We start from the raw sequence: 15,784 nt of genomic DNA on the forward strand, positions 1-15,784 counted from the left end.
CAAGACTTTCCAAATATACTGAGAGATCAGATGCCTGCCTCACCTCCTTTACTTCCTTCGTTCATTTGTTTGTTCGTTCGTTCCTCCCTTCTTTCTTTCCTTTCTTCCCTCCCACCCTCCCTCCCTCCCTCCCTTCCTTCCTTCCCTCCTTCCTTCCCTTCCTACCTTCATTCCTTCCTTCCTCCCTCCCTCCCTTCCTTCTTCTTTCCTTTCCTTTCCTTTCCTTCCTTCCTTCCTCCATTCCCTTCCTCCCCTCCCTTCCTTCATTCCTTCCTTTCTCCCTCCCTCCCTCGCTCCCTCTCTCCCTTTCTTCCTTCCTTCCTTCTTTCCTTCCTTCCTTCCTTCCTTCCTTCCTTCCTTCCTTCTTTCCTTCCTTCTTTCCTTCCTTCCTTTCTCCCTCCCTCCCTCCCTTCCTTCATTCCTTCCTTTTTATTGCATGTTAAAGGTTTTCTTAAGACTTTCTATAGCTTGCTCTTCTGTTATTTCATGCCAAGTGTCTGGTATTTCAGCTGGTTTAGCTTTATACTCTTCAGCAAATTATTTATTAAACTCCTTAAGAACAAACTTCCAGTAGTCAGATGCATCAATGCTTGGGTCAGGCTGAATGGCCCAGTCAGGGTAGTAAGTGCAGTAATCTCTGTATGGATGTCTTTTACCTCTTGTATCGGAATTAATAAATAATTTATTGCTTACTACCTCAGTGGAACATATTTCATATGCCAGAATCTTTGTTTCCATGTCCCTGTATGTTCCTAAACCCTGAGGGCGGTGTATTGTTGCAAAGTGTTTCTTGTGGTTAGTAGCCCCGGCCTCACAGGGCACCTTACAGAATGGGCACTGCTTCCCGCACCCAATCACCTTTTTAAACAATTCATCTTCTGGCTTAATTGTCAGTTTGCAAAGCACAGATTCACTATCCTCATGTTCTATCTCTGACATTAACTCTTCCTCTGTGTCATTAAGAGAATTGCAAACATAATTAGTAAATTCTTTAACGGTTGCTGAATTTTTGAAAACAATTGCCTTCATTTCATCCTGATTTAGTGCCAATTCTTCATCTAAATTGGCACAAAACGTTACAAAAAATTCAGGCATGTTGTTGCATTCTAGAATTTCTGGCTCTCTCAGAATGTCCTTTATTCTCTGTATGGCATCAGAAACAATCTTACACTGCAACGAGCTGAAGTTCCCATATGTATCTACAAGGTATTTCTGTATCCAGTTTTTGGTAAATTCCTCATAATTCTTTGTATAACTTATGTACTCTTGGAAATCTTTTTCGTTGATCAAGTTCTTTAGAAGAGTGTACTGGAAGAATGTCCTGTCTTTGAACACCAGGGAGCTAGTCTTGGATAGAACATCATCTACTATCCTTATTCCAAGTATTCTATTAATCTGATCAGCCAGAGCCGGCTTGATGCAGCATTCACAGAAACGTTTTGCTCTGTTAAAACTTTCATCTTTTTCTTGAAATGTGTTTTTGAACGTGGCTAAATACATCGGCTTTAAAGCTGTGAGACGGGAAAGAGGGTCATTTTTTTCTATAAACTCATCATGCATCTGTTGGAAATGATCCATGGCATGACCCAAAGCATAGATCTTCAAATTCAACTCATACTCTGCGTGCAACTGCAAGCTCTTCCCATCATTCTGTTCACACATATCATTGATTATCTTCATAAGTTCCCAGCAATATGCATCATTATAGTCAGCATCAGAGGCAACCTTTCTTTTAACATATTGAGAACATCGATGTAATACAGCACTTAAAAAAGGATCTTCTTTAATAGGATTTTTAGACTCACTGGAACTTCTTACAAAATATTTAAGAACATTCACAATGGAGTTTTTTATAGATCGAGTGTTTTTCTCCAATTTCTCATTGGGTCTTGGAAGCCTTTTGAGTTGTTGTAACTTTTCATTGACAGACGACCCTCTGTTTTTCATGTCTTTAGTAATAATTTCCAACATTTTGCTCTCAATACTGTGTCTTTGTAAACGAGTAATTTTTAACTCTTCAATGGTGTTTGTCCACATCATCTCAAACTCTTGGCTTAGTTCCATTTCATCAGGCTGATGCTGTTTATTTCTGCAATCTTCCAGAAGACTAGTAACCTTGGTTTCAATGGTTTCGATGTATCTGTCTTGTATGCACTGAATCTTGTGTTTTTGTTTTTGTATAACAACGGTCTCTTCAACCTTGCTGGTTGTCGTAGATTCATGCTTTCTCCTATGATGTCTTATGCTGTTAAAAAAATCCTCTCTGTATCTCTCTATTAAAGGCAAGATTTCTGTTTCTTTGTTAAAATAGTCCTCAAGTGCAGATTCCATCTTTTTTTGCTCTTCAGAGAGAATATAGAGGGCTTTGTTGATACACTCTTTGGCTTTTTCCTCCACTGTATTCATGGACTGATTTTTGATCACTATTTCTGTTCTAGTCAACCATTCCAGCATTGTTTTATCAAAGTTCCACTCCAGCTCAGAATACTTTTTGGCCAGCTGGTTGTAGGCTTTGGCTACTAGACTGTTTCGAAAACTGAATATGAAGTTCTCATGTTTTACAGCATTCCACAAACTTGATATCCAGGTAATATATTCTGCTATATTAACAGCCTTACATGTCTGCATAATTTCAAGTAGATGTTTTTTAAGTTCATGGATGCTGTTGCTGTAGCCAGTGTTTACTGGGGCCATTGGTGGGACTCCATGCCATAAACCAGGGATGTACCAGTTGTGTTTCTCTAGATCATACTCCATCATTTCAGAGAATTTACTTATTGTATATTTTTTCTCCATTTTTGCTGCAATTTCAGTCATTTCATTCAGCTGTTCCAGAAATCTTTTTCTGTCCCTCATGTTTTTTTCATGAGCTGAAACATCACTCACATTCTGATGGACAAACTGGCAGTTGGGCTTTTTACCAATTTCTTTCATCCTAAGAAAGGCATGCACAACAATCTGTAATGTATCTTTCATTTCAGTGGTGTTTTCCATGGCCATATTAAATAAAGTAATATCACTCAACCCAACTACTAATGTAGCCAATTCGTTGTCATGTTCATAACTGTCATCCAAGGAAGCCAGTTCAGGAGCTTTCAAACCTTCAGTATCAATGACCAGAATAAACTCACAGCCCAGCTCCCTCTGAAAGTTTTCTTCCACTTTAAGAAGCGACATGAAGGCCCCTCGAGTGCATCGTCCATTGGCCACAGGGAACTGTAACCCAAACATGGTGTTTAATAGTGTGGATTTCCCTGTGCTCTGCACTCCAAGGACAGTAATTGTTCTTATTCTGCATTTTTTGCCTGTTTTTTCATCCAGTTGGGTAAGGACATCTTGTATCCAATGCAGAGGGATATTTGAGGCGTCTCCGTCAATCAATTCCAATGGGAATCCATCTAACAAAAGATCAGCTGCAATACCTGGTAGTTCTTTAAATTTTCTCTTATTTATATCTTTAATTATGAAACTGTCAGCCTCATAAATTTGACTGAGCTCCCTTAGGAAATGCTCAATGCCCAGTGAAGTGTCTGACATCTTCTTGTCCAGAACTGAGAGCATTTCTTTGCTGGCAGAGTTATATGTCCGTTTGTACTCTTCTTGCAAAGCTGAAAGGTTCTGTCTAGCAGTTAAATCAAGGTAAAACCTAATCCATTTCAAGAAATATTGTTTTTCTCCAGAGTTTTTGTTCTTTATTGCTTTGATAAAGTTCTTTATCCCGGATGGAACCTCACAATCATTTTGCTGTTTCCGTATCGTGGCGCGCTTTTTGATTATTTTGGACTTGTAGTGTTCTGAACTATCATTACCTTGTCTTTTCATCTGGCACATTTCTTTCTCTAATCTGGCCAGTTCTTTTAGTGAATCCCCTTGCAGTTTCATGGTTTTCCTCTTGTATTTAACCACATCCACTATCTCATCTGTAATCACTTTGGCTCCTGCTTTTGCAGTCTGACATTCCTTCACATTCTCATCTATACTGAATCCTAGTGTAGACGCTGTATGTGCCATCTCCTCTATGCTATGAGAATCTGAATAGGGTCGTATCATCCTGATAAGAGTTGACTGAACCCTTTTCACAAATGCAGCTTTGGTAGTTGCTTTATCAAAAACTAAGACCGTTACCTTATTTAACGATGAAGTCAGCGCCTTTAGAAATTCTCTTGTATCTTTGTCCAATTTATACTTTGGTATTATAATAAAGACAAGCTCTGTCTTTGCATTTTTATAGTTCAGCAATAATTCATACTGATCTGCATTAATAGTTTGGATGAATATAATGACTGCTGCTGATATCTGCATTAGAAAGTCAAATTGCTTTATGTTACTCTCAAGGTTTCCTCGTAAATTTGTAGCTGCAACAGGTTCAGGGAAAATATCTGAGCTCTTGTTACCAGCAGGAAAATACCAAGCTATTTCTACTACTCCATCAGACACTGACCTAGTACTGTTCCCTCCTTCCATATTATCGTGAACAAACCAGTTATGGTTCAGATGAGCCGGACTGAGAACCTGATTTAAAGTTTTTGATTTGGATAATTTACTTTCCCCCAGTCTTACAAAAGAGAATGTTGGCATGCTTATTTGGACCAGGTTTTCTTCTCTGAAACCCTTGCTTTCTGATAATGATTCCGGTCTCCAACGTTTAACAATGTCTCTCATTACCCACAGCATGAAGGTGAAGCTCGAACCATCGGTATCAGGGAGCAATAAAGGGACGGCAAACTGGCAGAGAGATATTTTTGAAAATATTTCCTGCTGCAAAAAATGATCCGAACAATGCAGAATAACACAGAGAACATCTAGAGGATGGATAGAATTAGAGGCTTCGCTTGTAATGTCCCACTCTGAATCATCATTCAAATAATCATCAAATCTTTTGTCGCTGCTTTCATTGATTATACTTATGTTTCTTGCTGTTCCATTTAACGCAATTATTTTATGAATGAAATTCCAGGCTAAGGACTCATTGGAGCAGGTATGCAATGCTTTGGAACAGTCTGGTACAATCTGAAGAAATGTACGGAGCGACAATTTATTGGACCGGTAAGATTCCATTTTCATTTTTGCCAGGAGTTCTCCAAAGGAATTCTTTACAGCTAAAACAAATAATTAAAAATTAGCTATGTCCATGTTTGTATGAATGTATGAATACACCCACATACAGATTTACATCCACTTTTAAAGGAAAACTAAACCCCCAAACAATGTAGGTCTCCATTTTCCATTTTTGTATAAATATACTTTTTTAGTAGAATGTAGTGATCGGTGAAATAATTCTCCAGGCATGGATTCACGGCTAATTTCCGTGTTTCACCATTGTCGGATTATTTCGTGAAATGGGCAAAAATTGTCCCCATGCCAAAAATTTTTTTTTATTTTTTTATGTGCAACATTTCGCTGTTTCACAATTTTTTTTGACCATTTTGCAAGTCTTTTAAATGAATCACAAATTTTCTGGCAAAGCGAAACGGCACAGATTCGCTCATCACTAGTAGTATGTGCCATTGGGTAATCCTAAATAGAAAACTGCCATTTTAAGTACTAAGGGCCGCCCCCTGGGATCATAGGATTCACAGTGCATACAAACAAGCCAAGGCACACATACATGCTAGGCCCCATCAGCCAATGAATGGGCAGAGTTGCTCCCACACTACAAATGTGACACACAAAACCCCCTTATTAAACCCAACAATGGTGCCAAAAGCATAGTGACGTAATGAAGTGGGAGTGCTAACATACACAAAACGTAGAACAAAGCTACAAAGATGTAAATCAAATGGTAAAAACAAAATTAAAAGGGACAAAGTGCTGGGAGATCAAAGGAAAAACAAGTACAGTGAAGGTAAGTATACGAAGGTAAAGGTGAAGGTAAAGATAAGAGAATGCGCAGGTGCCGATGTAAACTGAAAGGAGACATATTGGATAAATGGGAAAAAACGCTAATTTTGTAGGCAATTATGAATAATATCCGGTGCTGGTTTCCCTTTGGGCTAAACATTAACCCTATCTGTAACAATGGCCCCTTTATTGGAGCTCCCTATAGATCCTATCACTTCTCTGTCTGAGTTTGAAATGGAGAGTGGGCGTGTCCTAACGGTCCCTGCCAGAAGCACAGTAAGAGGGGGAGAGCCAATCACAGCCCTGCACTCACACAAGCACAGACAGACTTCAGTTCCCTATCAGGTCAGCCTAGCTGCTGATTGGTTCCTATCCTACAGTGCAGGGTACGGAGGGCCGCCGGCTCCCCAGCTCATCCAGAGAATTCAGCCAGCAGGAAGTGGCACAGATGGGCGGGGCTAGTGGGGTTTTGGTGGAATTTCTCAAAAAAATCCGTCCAAAACACAACTTTTTAAGCACAATCCTTCTATATCTACAGGAGTATAATTCCCTGGTACATTCATCATTTTTATAGGATATGTCTCCTTGAACTGCACCTCCCACTGTCCGCATTATGTTCGGAATGTTTAAAGCAATCAAAATGGGCGCAACTTGGAAAAATTCATTGATGTGGCATCACCTGATTTGGAGCATAACTGAAGCAAATAGGTGGCATTAGAAAGGTGTAACGATCACTCTCCCCCCCCATCGCAGGCAGTGAGCGGTGGCTGTGCTGCGAGAAATGACAAGCGCTCTTACCTGCAGCGCCAACTTCAACAGAATCGCTTAGACGGATGTCTCTAACACCCAACCCACATAGTAGGCAGTAAGGAATGACTGTGTTGGGAGCACGAACTGAGAGATTACAGGCGCTATTCCTGCAGCGCCAATTCAAATAGCTGGTTACGCCCACACCCATGGAATCTAGACCCACTACGGGGAGACCCAGATATCAGTGCGACGTGCCACAGATTACCGTCAAGTATTGCATTTTTTTCGTTTGTTAAACGCGAGTGCCTGCTCCTACAGACGTCTGCTATATATATATATATATATATATATATATATAAATATATGTTTTTTCATTTTGGGGGTATAGTTTTCCTTTGAGAACAAATTCATATAAGTAAATATCACATTTTTAAATATTAGAATTTATTTTACAATTTATTAATTAGATGTGAAAAAATAACATATTTTACCTTTGTCTGTTTCCTTGTTTTCATTTTTGATATTAGGTTGGCCACCTTCTTCTCCGTTCTTATTCAAATTTTCTATGGTAAAAGGTTTATAATATTACACATTTTTTTAATTTACTTATTTTTTTGACATCTTCCTTTCCACCTGCGATTCCCTTTGTTGCCGGTGGAAAAACATTTAGGAGAGATTAGTAGCCGGCGGTAGCATATTTTATGTTGAGCTATCTTAATCAAAAATCATTTAGGAAATTTTCCCCCCAAAGTCAAAGTGTTTCGAGAATAACTTCTATAATTCGTGATTTATTAATGTTTAGTTCTTTTCTCAAAACAAAAATTTGGCTGGTATGATCTGTCTAGTACCATTGAGTCTTAGGGAGGCTAAATTAATCCCCTCATTGTTCTCTTTTTTACCCAGTTTCAAGGGGGAGTTAATCATCTCATTGTTTTCTGTTTCACCCAGTTTCAAGGGGAAGTTAATCCCCTCATTGTTTTCTGTTTCACTCAGTTTCAAGGGGGAGTTATTCTCCCTCATTGTTTTCTGTTTCACCCAGTTTCAAGGGGGAGTTATTCTCCCTCATTGTTTTCTGTTTCACCCAGTTTCAAGGGGGAGTTATTCTCCCTCATTGTTTTCTGTTTCACTCAGTTTCAAGGGGGAGTTAATCATCTCATTGTTTTCTGTTTCACTCAGTTTCAAGGGGGAGTTAATCATCTCATTGTTTTCTGTTTCACTCAGTTTCAAGGGGGAGTTAATCATCTCATTGTTTTCTGTTTCACCAAGTTTCAAGGGGAAGTTAATCCCCTCATTGGTTTCTGTTGTACCCAGTTTCAAGGGAAAGTTAATCCCCTCATTGTTTTCTGTTTCACTCAGTTTCAAGGGGGAGTTAATCATCTCATTGTTTTCTGTTTCACTCAGTTTCAAGGGGGAGTTAATCATCTCATTGTTTTCTGTTTCACCCAGCTTCAAGGGGGAGTTAATCCCCTCATTGTTTTCTGTTTCACTCAGTTTCAAGGGGGAGTTAATCATCTCATTGTTTTCTGTTTCACTCAGTTTCAAGGGGGAGTTAATCATCTCATTGTTTTCTGTTTCACTCAGTTTCAAGGGGGAGTTAATCATCTCATTGTTTTCTGTTTCACCAAGTTTCAAGGGGAAGTTAATCCCCTCATTGGTTTCTGTTGTACCCAGTTTCAAGGGAAAGTTAATCCCCTCATTGTTTTCTGTTTCACTCAGTTTCAAGGGGGAGTTAATCCCCTCATTGTTTTCTGTTTCACTCAGTTTCAAGGGGGAGTTAATCCCCTCATTGTTTTCTGTTTCACTCAGTTTCAAAGGGGAGTTAATCATCTCATTGTTTTCTGTTTCACTCAGTTTCAAGGGGGAGTTAATCATCTCATTGTTTTCTGTTTCACCCAGCTTCAAGGGGGAGTTAATCCCCTCATTGTTTTCTGTTTCACCCAGTTTCAAGGGGAAGTTAATCCCCTCATTGTTTTCTGTTTCACTCAGTTTCAAGGGGGAGTTAATCCCCTCATTGTTTTCTGTTTCACTCAGTTTCAAGGGGAAGTTAATCCCATCATTGTTTCTATTTCACACGTTTTCAAGGGGAAAAAAAATCCCATAATTGTGTTTATTATTTTATCCGGCACATTTTTGTTATTCAAGAAAGCTCCTAAAATGGCTGCTTGATCAATTCCCTATTCAGTTTTGGAAAAATAAAGAGGATTCATGGAAATAAACATCCGTTTAAACTCAAATTTTTTACGTTTTAGCAATATTTTAGGCTAAAAAAATTCAGGATTTTCAGATGTAAACTTGAAATTCTTTGAACGAATGATTTGAGCATTATGGTGATATTTTATAAATACAACAATGATCAAGTTTAATTCAAATTTATACCATGTCAAGGTTATACTACTTTCAAGGCCAGAAAAAAGTAATTTTAGTAAATCATCCTTCAAAAGTTTTGAAGGAAAAGAAGGATCCTCCAGGGAGGGTAGGGGACATTTGCCATTAACTTCTGCATGATCATTAGCTGGTGAATTGTTTGATTTGGATTTTGAGTCATTTTGATTCCCTACTTTTTTTCTAAGACTTCTTTTAGTTTTGATGCAAAAAAATCTGAATTGGATAACCAAAATCTGAACTTTAGTAAATGGCCCCCTAATGTTCTATCTGTATATAAAACAATACAATACTCAGATAGTTGTTCAGGAGAATATTGCAGAATTATAATCACCCAAAAACCTGTATTTGCTTCAGGGTTAAGAATTTGCTGTTTTATCTCTAGGAAACTTACCTTTCTCTAAGATCTGAAGAAATCTTTCACATATTTTTACTTCTTTCCCTGAAATAATTGTATATAACATTTCAGTTTTCTCCATTCCATCATTTTTGCTTTCTATTTCGAAGCAATCCTTCCAGGTGAGTAGACATTCTGAGACGAATTTGTCCAATAATTCATCAAAATTCAGATGAATAAATTCTGTCAACTCTTTTTGTGATTTTTGAATTCTACCTGAAATGCTTTCTGGGCATGTCGTAGTTTGTGAATTATGTGATCTATAAATGGAATTATTAACATGGTTATGGATGTATTTAAAAAATTGTGTCACTAATGGTGACTTTGATTGTCCTTAATTGCTTTTTAAATAAGACATAATAGCAAATTGCAAATATTTATTTGCTTGAATGGGTTGAACTTGATGGACTGTGGTCTTTATTCAACCCAACTTAACTATGTAACTATGTTAAAAGTTTCCAATACCAGCCAGTTATAAATGAGTTATATAATAACACTGCAGTGTGATGATTTGAAGTGGAGGAGAAGTCTGGAGGAATATGACAAAAATCTACGCAATTCCATTTAATTGTTAATGCAACCTTCAGTAAGATTAATCAAAAAGTAGAAATAACCTGAGACAATTAAAAATGTTCCCATTCCTAAAATTTTGCAAAACCACAGTGATTTAGATTAGGGCATCTTGGAAAAAAACCCAAAACATATAAATATATATATATATATTTTTTTTTTTAATTAATATTCAGGTAGAGGACCTTTATTCACAATGCTTGGGACCTGGGTAGGGTTGCCACCGGTCCGGTTTTGACCTGGAGAGCCCGGTTTTTGAAAGGGTAACATTGCCAATTGCTGATCACGCCGATCACGTGCCATAGCCCCACCCCCATGACATCACAGCCCGCCTCCTCCACGCTCTGCAACATCACCCCCGTCTCCTCATCGCCCCCCGGGACGTCACCCCCTGCCCAGCTAAGGAAGCTGGCAGAGGTGGCAACCCTAGACCTAGGGCTTTTTTCAGATAAGGGATCTTTCCTTAATTCGTATCTTCCAACCCTTAAGTCTACTAAAAATCATTTGATTAAAATGGAAGGAAGATGACCCTCGAGTAATTCAGAGCTTTCTGGATAATGGATTCCCAGATAACAGATCCTATACCTATACATATAACTTTTAATGTTAATATAACAAAAAATATGTACATTCAAATTTATAGATTTCTTACTTGTCATCTGCAACATTTATTTTGTTTTCCTCCTCCGACCGACAAATTCCTGAATCCATGTCCTCATATTCACACCGAGAGCTCTTAAAGCCAAATGCTCCGCGGTGGTGCCGAGTCTGGTCCTGCACAACTCTTGCTGTATTTTTTAGCTTTTCTTCCCAGGGTAATTGAGCTTCTCTAAGAAGATTTTTTGTTTCTGTGAGTTTTGACCACATGTTTTTGTTGTGCTTCTGGGATTTCCGAGTCTGTTTACTCAGTCTTCTGACTTCTTCCTGTAACTTTTGAATTCTCTTTCGTTGAACGTCCTTATTTACAATGTCATAGTTAACAATTTTTTGGGCCATGTCTGCATATGTCAAAGTGGAAACAGCTTCCATATAACTTATATCAGTTGGACTAATAGTTGCCAACATAACGGTCCTGCTGTTTCCTCCTAGGTTATTTTTGAGGAGCCAAGTGAGCACAGAATTGTGGTAGTTGACAATATGTTGCTCTTTATTTTCTTTTGACTTGTCGGCTAGGGAAGCAATGACAGTACGCAAAGCTGTAAGTGATTCGTCTATATTCATACACCCAGCCAAATCATTTTTGTCATCATCTGATTTATATGTCCTCTCACTGCCCGCCAGATCCACAAAGCTGACCGTACTAAGAAGCTCATGAAGAGTACCAGATTCATGATGAGAAGAATGGGTTACAGTGAGGGTAAATATGGCATGGGATTGGTTACTTTCTACATTCACATCTGTAGCCTCGATTAACCTTGATTTATTTCCTGCTGCCAGCAAAAAGTTTATATCATCAGGGTTACTGACTGCATGTTGGGACAATCCCTCTACATAAGGACCAATCACTTTATGTTCTCGGACTCTGAGATTCTTCATTGGCTGTTTGCCCTGTAAAAGATCTCTCACCTCTTCTTTGTATATTTCCATGAACGATACCTCCACTTTCAAGTTATGTAAAACATTAGTTCCACTAAATAAGGCAGAGCAAAACCTTGGGATCAGACCTGGTTCATTATCCGTTCCCATTATTGAGAAGGTTTTACCTGATCCCGTTTGTCCATAAGCAAAGATGCAAGAGTTGTACCCTTGGCAGGTGTTGTCGCCTATCTCCTGCCCAAGGGTTCCAAAAATGTCTTCTTGCCCTGCATAATTATCGGGACATGAGTTATCTACAGACCAGAAGCAGTGATCAAAAGTAAATTCTCTTGCTTCAGAGATTTCTCCATTTTCGCTGACAGTAAATGGTTGCAGGGTGATCTTCTTTTGGTCCATATCGACAATACATACAGATTGTCTTTTGTCTTCTCCTGTATTCATTGGTCCCACTCGTACTGCAACTTTCACATTGCATCGTCCTGACATCTTCACTATAATGAATCGAAAATTCAATTATTTTTTAAGACATTATCTATTATATAGATATATATATATAATTACCAAGGCAGTGCACGCCGCCAACCTGGCCACCCGGAGGTATTGGGGGTGGTGAGGGGGGCATGGGGCCAATGGAGGGACAAGAATCTAGGCTAGGGGTAGGGTGAAAGAGGTACATTCCTGGCACCCCACGACCATTGCCTCTTCTTCCTACCCCTAGTTCCGGCCCTGAAGGTCAAAAAAACAGCAAATAAAGCATTCATGGTACCAAAATGAAGCAATAATTTTCGGATATTACTTAAAAAACATTTATTTGTAATTTGCTCTCTTTTGCCCATATTTTACATGGCAACTTCATATGAAATTGAGTAAAGTACGATTTTTTTTCAACCACAATAAACTCATACATTGCAAAATACATGTTAAAGGTGGTTTTGGGTTGCCACCTGTCTGGTTTTGACCCGGACAGCCCAGTTTTCGGAAGGGCTGCCACGGTCAAAACCTCCTGTCTGGTTTCCCATGTTAGGAAAACTGGGCAGGACCCAAGTTTCCTAACTTGGGGAACCAGACAGGAGGTTTTCACTGACATAGACTGACCTAAAGCTAATGTGAGACTTAGTGGATTCACTGTGGGTGTAAAAAATGATCCTCTCAACAACCTCTTGCCCTTCCCACTGACTCCCAGGGATACTGCGCAAAAGTATGGGTGGGAGTGGGTTTTTTTTACCCTAAAATGCTTTAATGGTTTTTCAGTTATTTAGCTTTTTGTTCAGCAGCCCTCCATTTGGTATTTCAGCAGCTATCTGGTTGTTAGGGTCTTAATTTCAGCTAGTGATTCAGCCTTTAGAACTGTATAGTACTTGTGTATTCGACCTGTGTATAGTACCTGTATATAGCGCCTGTGTATAGCACCTGTGTATAGCGTCTGTGTATAGTGCCTGTGTATAGTACCTGTGTATAGTACCTGTGGGAGTGGAAGGATACAGTATAGTACCTGTGTATAGTACCTGTGGGAGTGGAAGGATACAGTATAGTACCTGTGTATAGTACCTGTGGGAGTGGAAGGATACAGTATAGTACCTGTGTATAGTACCTGTGGGAGTGGAAGGATACAGTATAGTACCTGCGGGAGTGGAAGGATACAGTATTGTACCTGTGTATAGTACCTGTGTATAGCACCTGTGGGAGTATACATTATAGTACCTGTGTATAGTACCTGTGGGAGTGGAAGGATACAGTATAGTACCTGTGTATAGTACCTGTGGGAGTGGAAGGATACAGTATAGTACCTGTGTATAGTACCTGTGGGAGTGGGATGATACAGTATAGTACCTGTGTATAGTACCTGTGGGAGTGGAAGGATACAGTATAGTACCTGTGTATAGTGCCTGTGGGAGTGGAAGGATACAGTATAGTACCTGTGTATAGTGCCTGTGGGAGTGGAAGGATACAGTATAGTACCTGTGTATAGTACCTGTGGGAGTGGAAGGATACAGTATAGTACCTGTGTATAGTGCCTGTGGGAGTGGAAGGATACAGTATAGTACCTGTGTATAGTGCCTGTGGGAGTGGAAGGATACAGTATAGTACCTGCGTATAGTACCTGTGGGAGTGGAAGGATACAGTATAGTACCTGTGTATAGTGCCTGTGGGAGTGGAAGGATACAGTATAGTACCTGTGTATAGTACCTGTGGGAGTGGAAGGATACAGTATAGTACCTGTGTATAGTGCCTGTGGGAGTGGAAGGATACAGTATAGTACCTGCGTATAGTACCTGTGGGAGTGGAAGGATACAGTATAGTACCTGTGTATAGTGCCTGTGGGAGTGGAAGGATACAGTATAGTACCTTTGTATAGTACCTGTGGGAGTGGAAGGATACAGTATAGTACCGGCGTATAGTACCTGTGGGAGTGGAAGGATACAGTATAGTACCTGTGTATAGTACCTGTGGGAGTGGAAGGATACAGTATAGTACCTGTGTATAGTACCTGTGGGAGTGGGATGATACAGTATAGTACCTGTGTATAGTACCTGTGGGAGTGGAAGGATACAGTATAGTACCTGTGTATAGTACCTGTGGGAGTGGAAGGATACAGTATAGTACCTGTGTATAGTACCTGTGTATAGTGCCTGTGGGAGTGGAAGGATACAGTATAGTACCTGTGTATAGTACCTGTGTATAGTACCTGTGGGAGTGGAAGGATACAGTATAGTACCTGTGTATAGTACCTGTGGGAGTGGAAGGATACAGTATAGTACCTGGGTATAGTACCTGTGTATAGTACCTGTGGGAGTGGAAGGATACAGTATAGTACCTGTGTATAGTACCTGTGTATAGTACCTGCGGGAGTGGAAGGATACAGTATAGTACCTGTGTATAGTACCTGTGGGAGTGGAAGGATACAGTATAGTACCTGTGTATAGTACCTGTGGGAGTGGAAGGATACAGTATAGTACCTGTGTATAGTACCTGTGGGAGTGGAAGGATACAGTATAGTACCTGTGTATAGTACCTGTGGGAGTGGGATGATACAGTATAGTACCTGTGTATAGTACCTGTGTATAGTACCTGTGGGAGTCGAAGGATACAGTATAGTACCTGTGTATAGAACCTGTGGGAGTGGAAGGATACAGTATAGTACCTGTGTATAGTACCTGTGGGAGTGGAAGGATACAGTATAGTACCTGGGTATAGTACCTGTGTATAGTACCTGTGGGAGTGGAAGGATACAGTATAGTACCTGTGTATAGTACCTGTGTATAGTACCTGCGGGAGTGGAAGGATACAGTATAGTACCTGTGTATAGTACCTGTGGGAGTGGAAGGATACAGTATAGTACCTGTGTATAGTACCTGTGGGAGTGGAAGGATACAGTATAGTACCTGTGTATAGTACCTGTGGGAGTGGGATGATACAGTATAGTACCTGTGTATAGTACCTGTGGGAGTGGGATGATACAGTATAGTACCTGTGTATAGTACCTGTGTATAGTACCTGTGGGAGTGGGATGATACAGTATAGTACCTGCGTATAGTACCTGTGTATAGTACCTGTGGGAGTGGAAGGATACAGTATAGTACCTGTGTATAGTACCTGTGGGAGTGGGATGATACAGTATAGTACCTGTGTATAGTACCTGTGGGAGTGGGATGATACAGTATAGTACCTGTGTATAGTACCTGTGGGAGTGGGATGATACAGTATAGTACCTGTGTATAGTACCTGTGGGAGTGGAAGGATACAGTATAGTACCTGTGTATAGTACCTGTGGGAGTGGAAGGATACAGTATAGTACCTGTGTATAGTACCTGTGGGAGTGGAAGGATACAGTATAGTACCTGTGTATAGTACCTGTGTATAGTACCTGCGGGAGTGGAAGGATACAGTATAGTACCTGTGTATAGTACCTGTGGGAGTGGAAGGATACAGTATAGTACCTGTGTATAGTACCTGCGGGAGTGGAAGGATACAGTATAGTACCTGTGTATAGTACCTGTGGGAGTGGAAGGATACAGTATAGTACCTGTGTATAGTACCTGTGTATAGTACCTGCGGGAGTGGAAGGATACAGTATAGTACCTGTGTATAGTACCTGTGGGAGTGGAAGGATACAGTATAGTACCTGTGTATAGTACCTGTGGGAGTGGAAGGATACAGTATAGTACCTGTGTATAGTACCTGTGGGAGTGGAAGGATACAGTATAGTACCTGTGTATAGTACCTGTGGGAGTGGGATGATACAGTATAGTACCTGTGTATAGTACCTGTGTATAGTACCTGTGGGAGTGGGATGATACAGTATAGTAC

At 39.9% G+C, this 15,784-nt stretch overlaps 1 protein-coding gene across 1 annotated transcript; it reads right to left on the minus strand.

Moving 5' to 3' along the window:
- Window positions 1-414: 414 nt before the first annotated feature.
- LOC100490157 (interferon-induced very large GTPase 1) lies at window positions 415-11,963 on the minus strand. The gene is made up of 4 exons (XM_018097657.2): window positions 10,593-11,963; window positions 9,368-9,630; window positions 7,083-7,154; window positions 415-5,099 (listed from the first exon to the last, which is right to left on the minus strand). Exons 1-4 carry the CDS (start codon window positions 11,960-11,962, stop codon window positions 538-540), a joined length of 6,267 nt encoding a protein of 2,088 aa, XP_017953146.2. The 5' UTR covers window position 11,963; the 3' UTR covers window positions 415-537.
- Window positions 11,964-15,784: the final 3,821 nt, after the last annotated feature.

This window comes from Xenopus tropicalis, chromosome 9, assembly GCF_000004195.4.
Source record: "Xenopus tropicalis strain Nigerian chromosome 9, UCB_Xtro_10.0, whole genome shotgun sequence".
NCBI lineage: Eukaryota > Metazoa > Chordata > Amphibia > Anura > Pipidae > Xenopus > Xenopus tropicalis.

Bases quoted from the DNA above. Each gene is read 5' to 3' on its own strand.
- LOC100490157 (XM_018097657.2), bottom strand. From the start codon at position 11,962: ATGTCAGGACGATGCAATGTGAAAGTTGCAGTACGAGTGGGACCAATG. The intron at 7,155-9,367 runs GTAAGTTTCCTA...CTTTTACCATAG, and splicing joins TCTTCAGATCTTAGAGAAAG to AAAATTTGAATAAGAACGGA. The intron at 5,100-7,082 runs GTAAAATATGTT...TATTTGTTTTAG, and splicing joins AAACAAGGAAACAGACAAAG to CTGTAAAGAATTCCTTTGGA.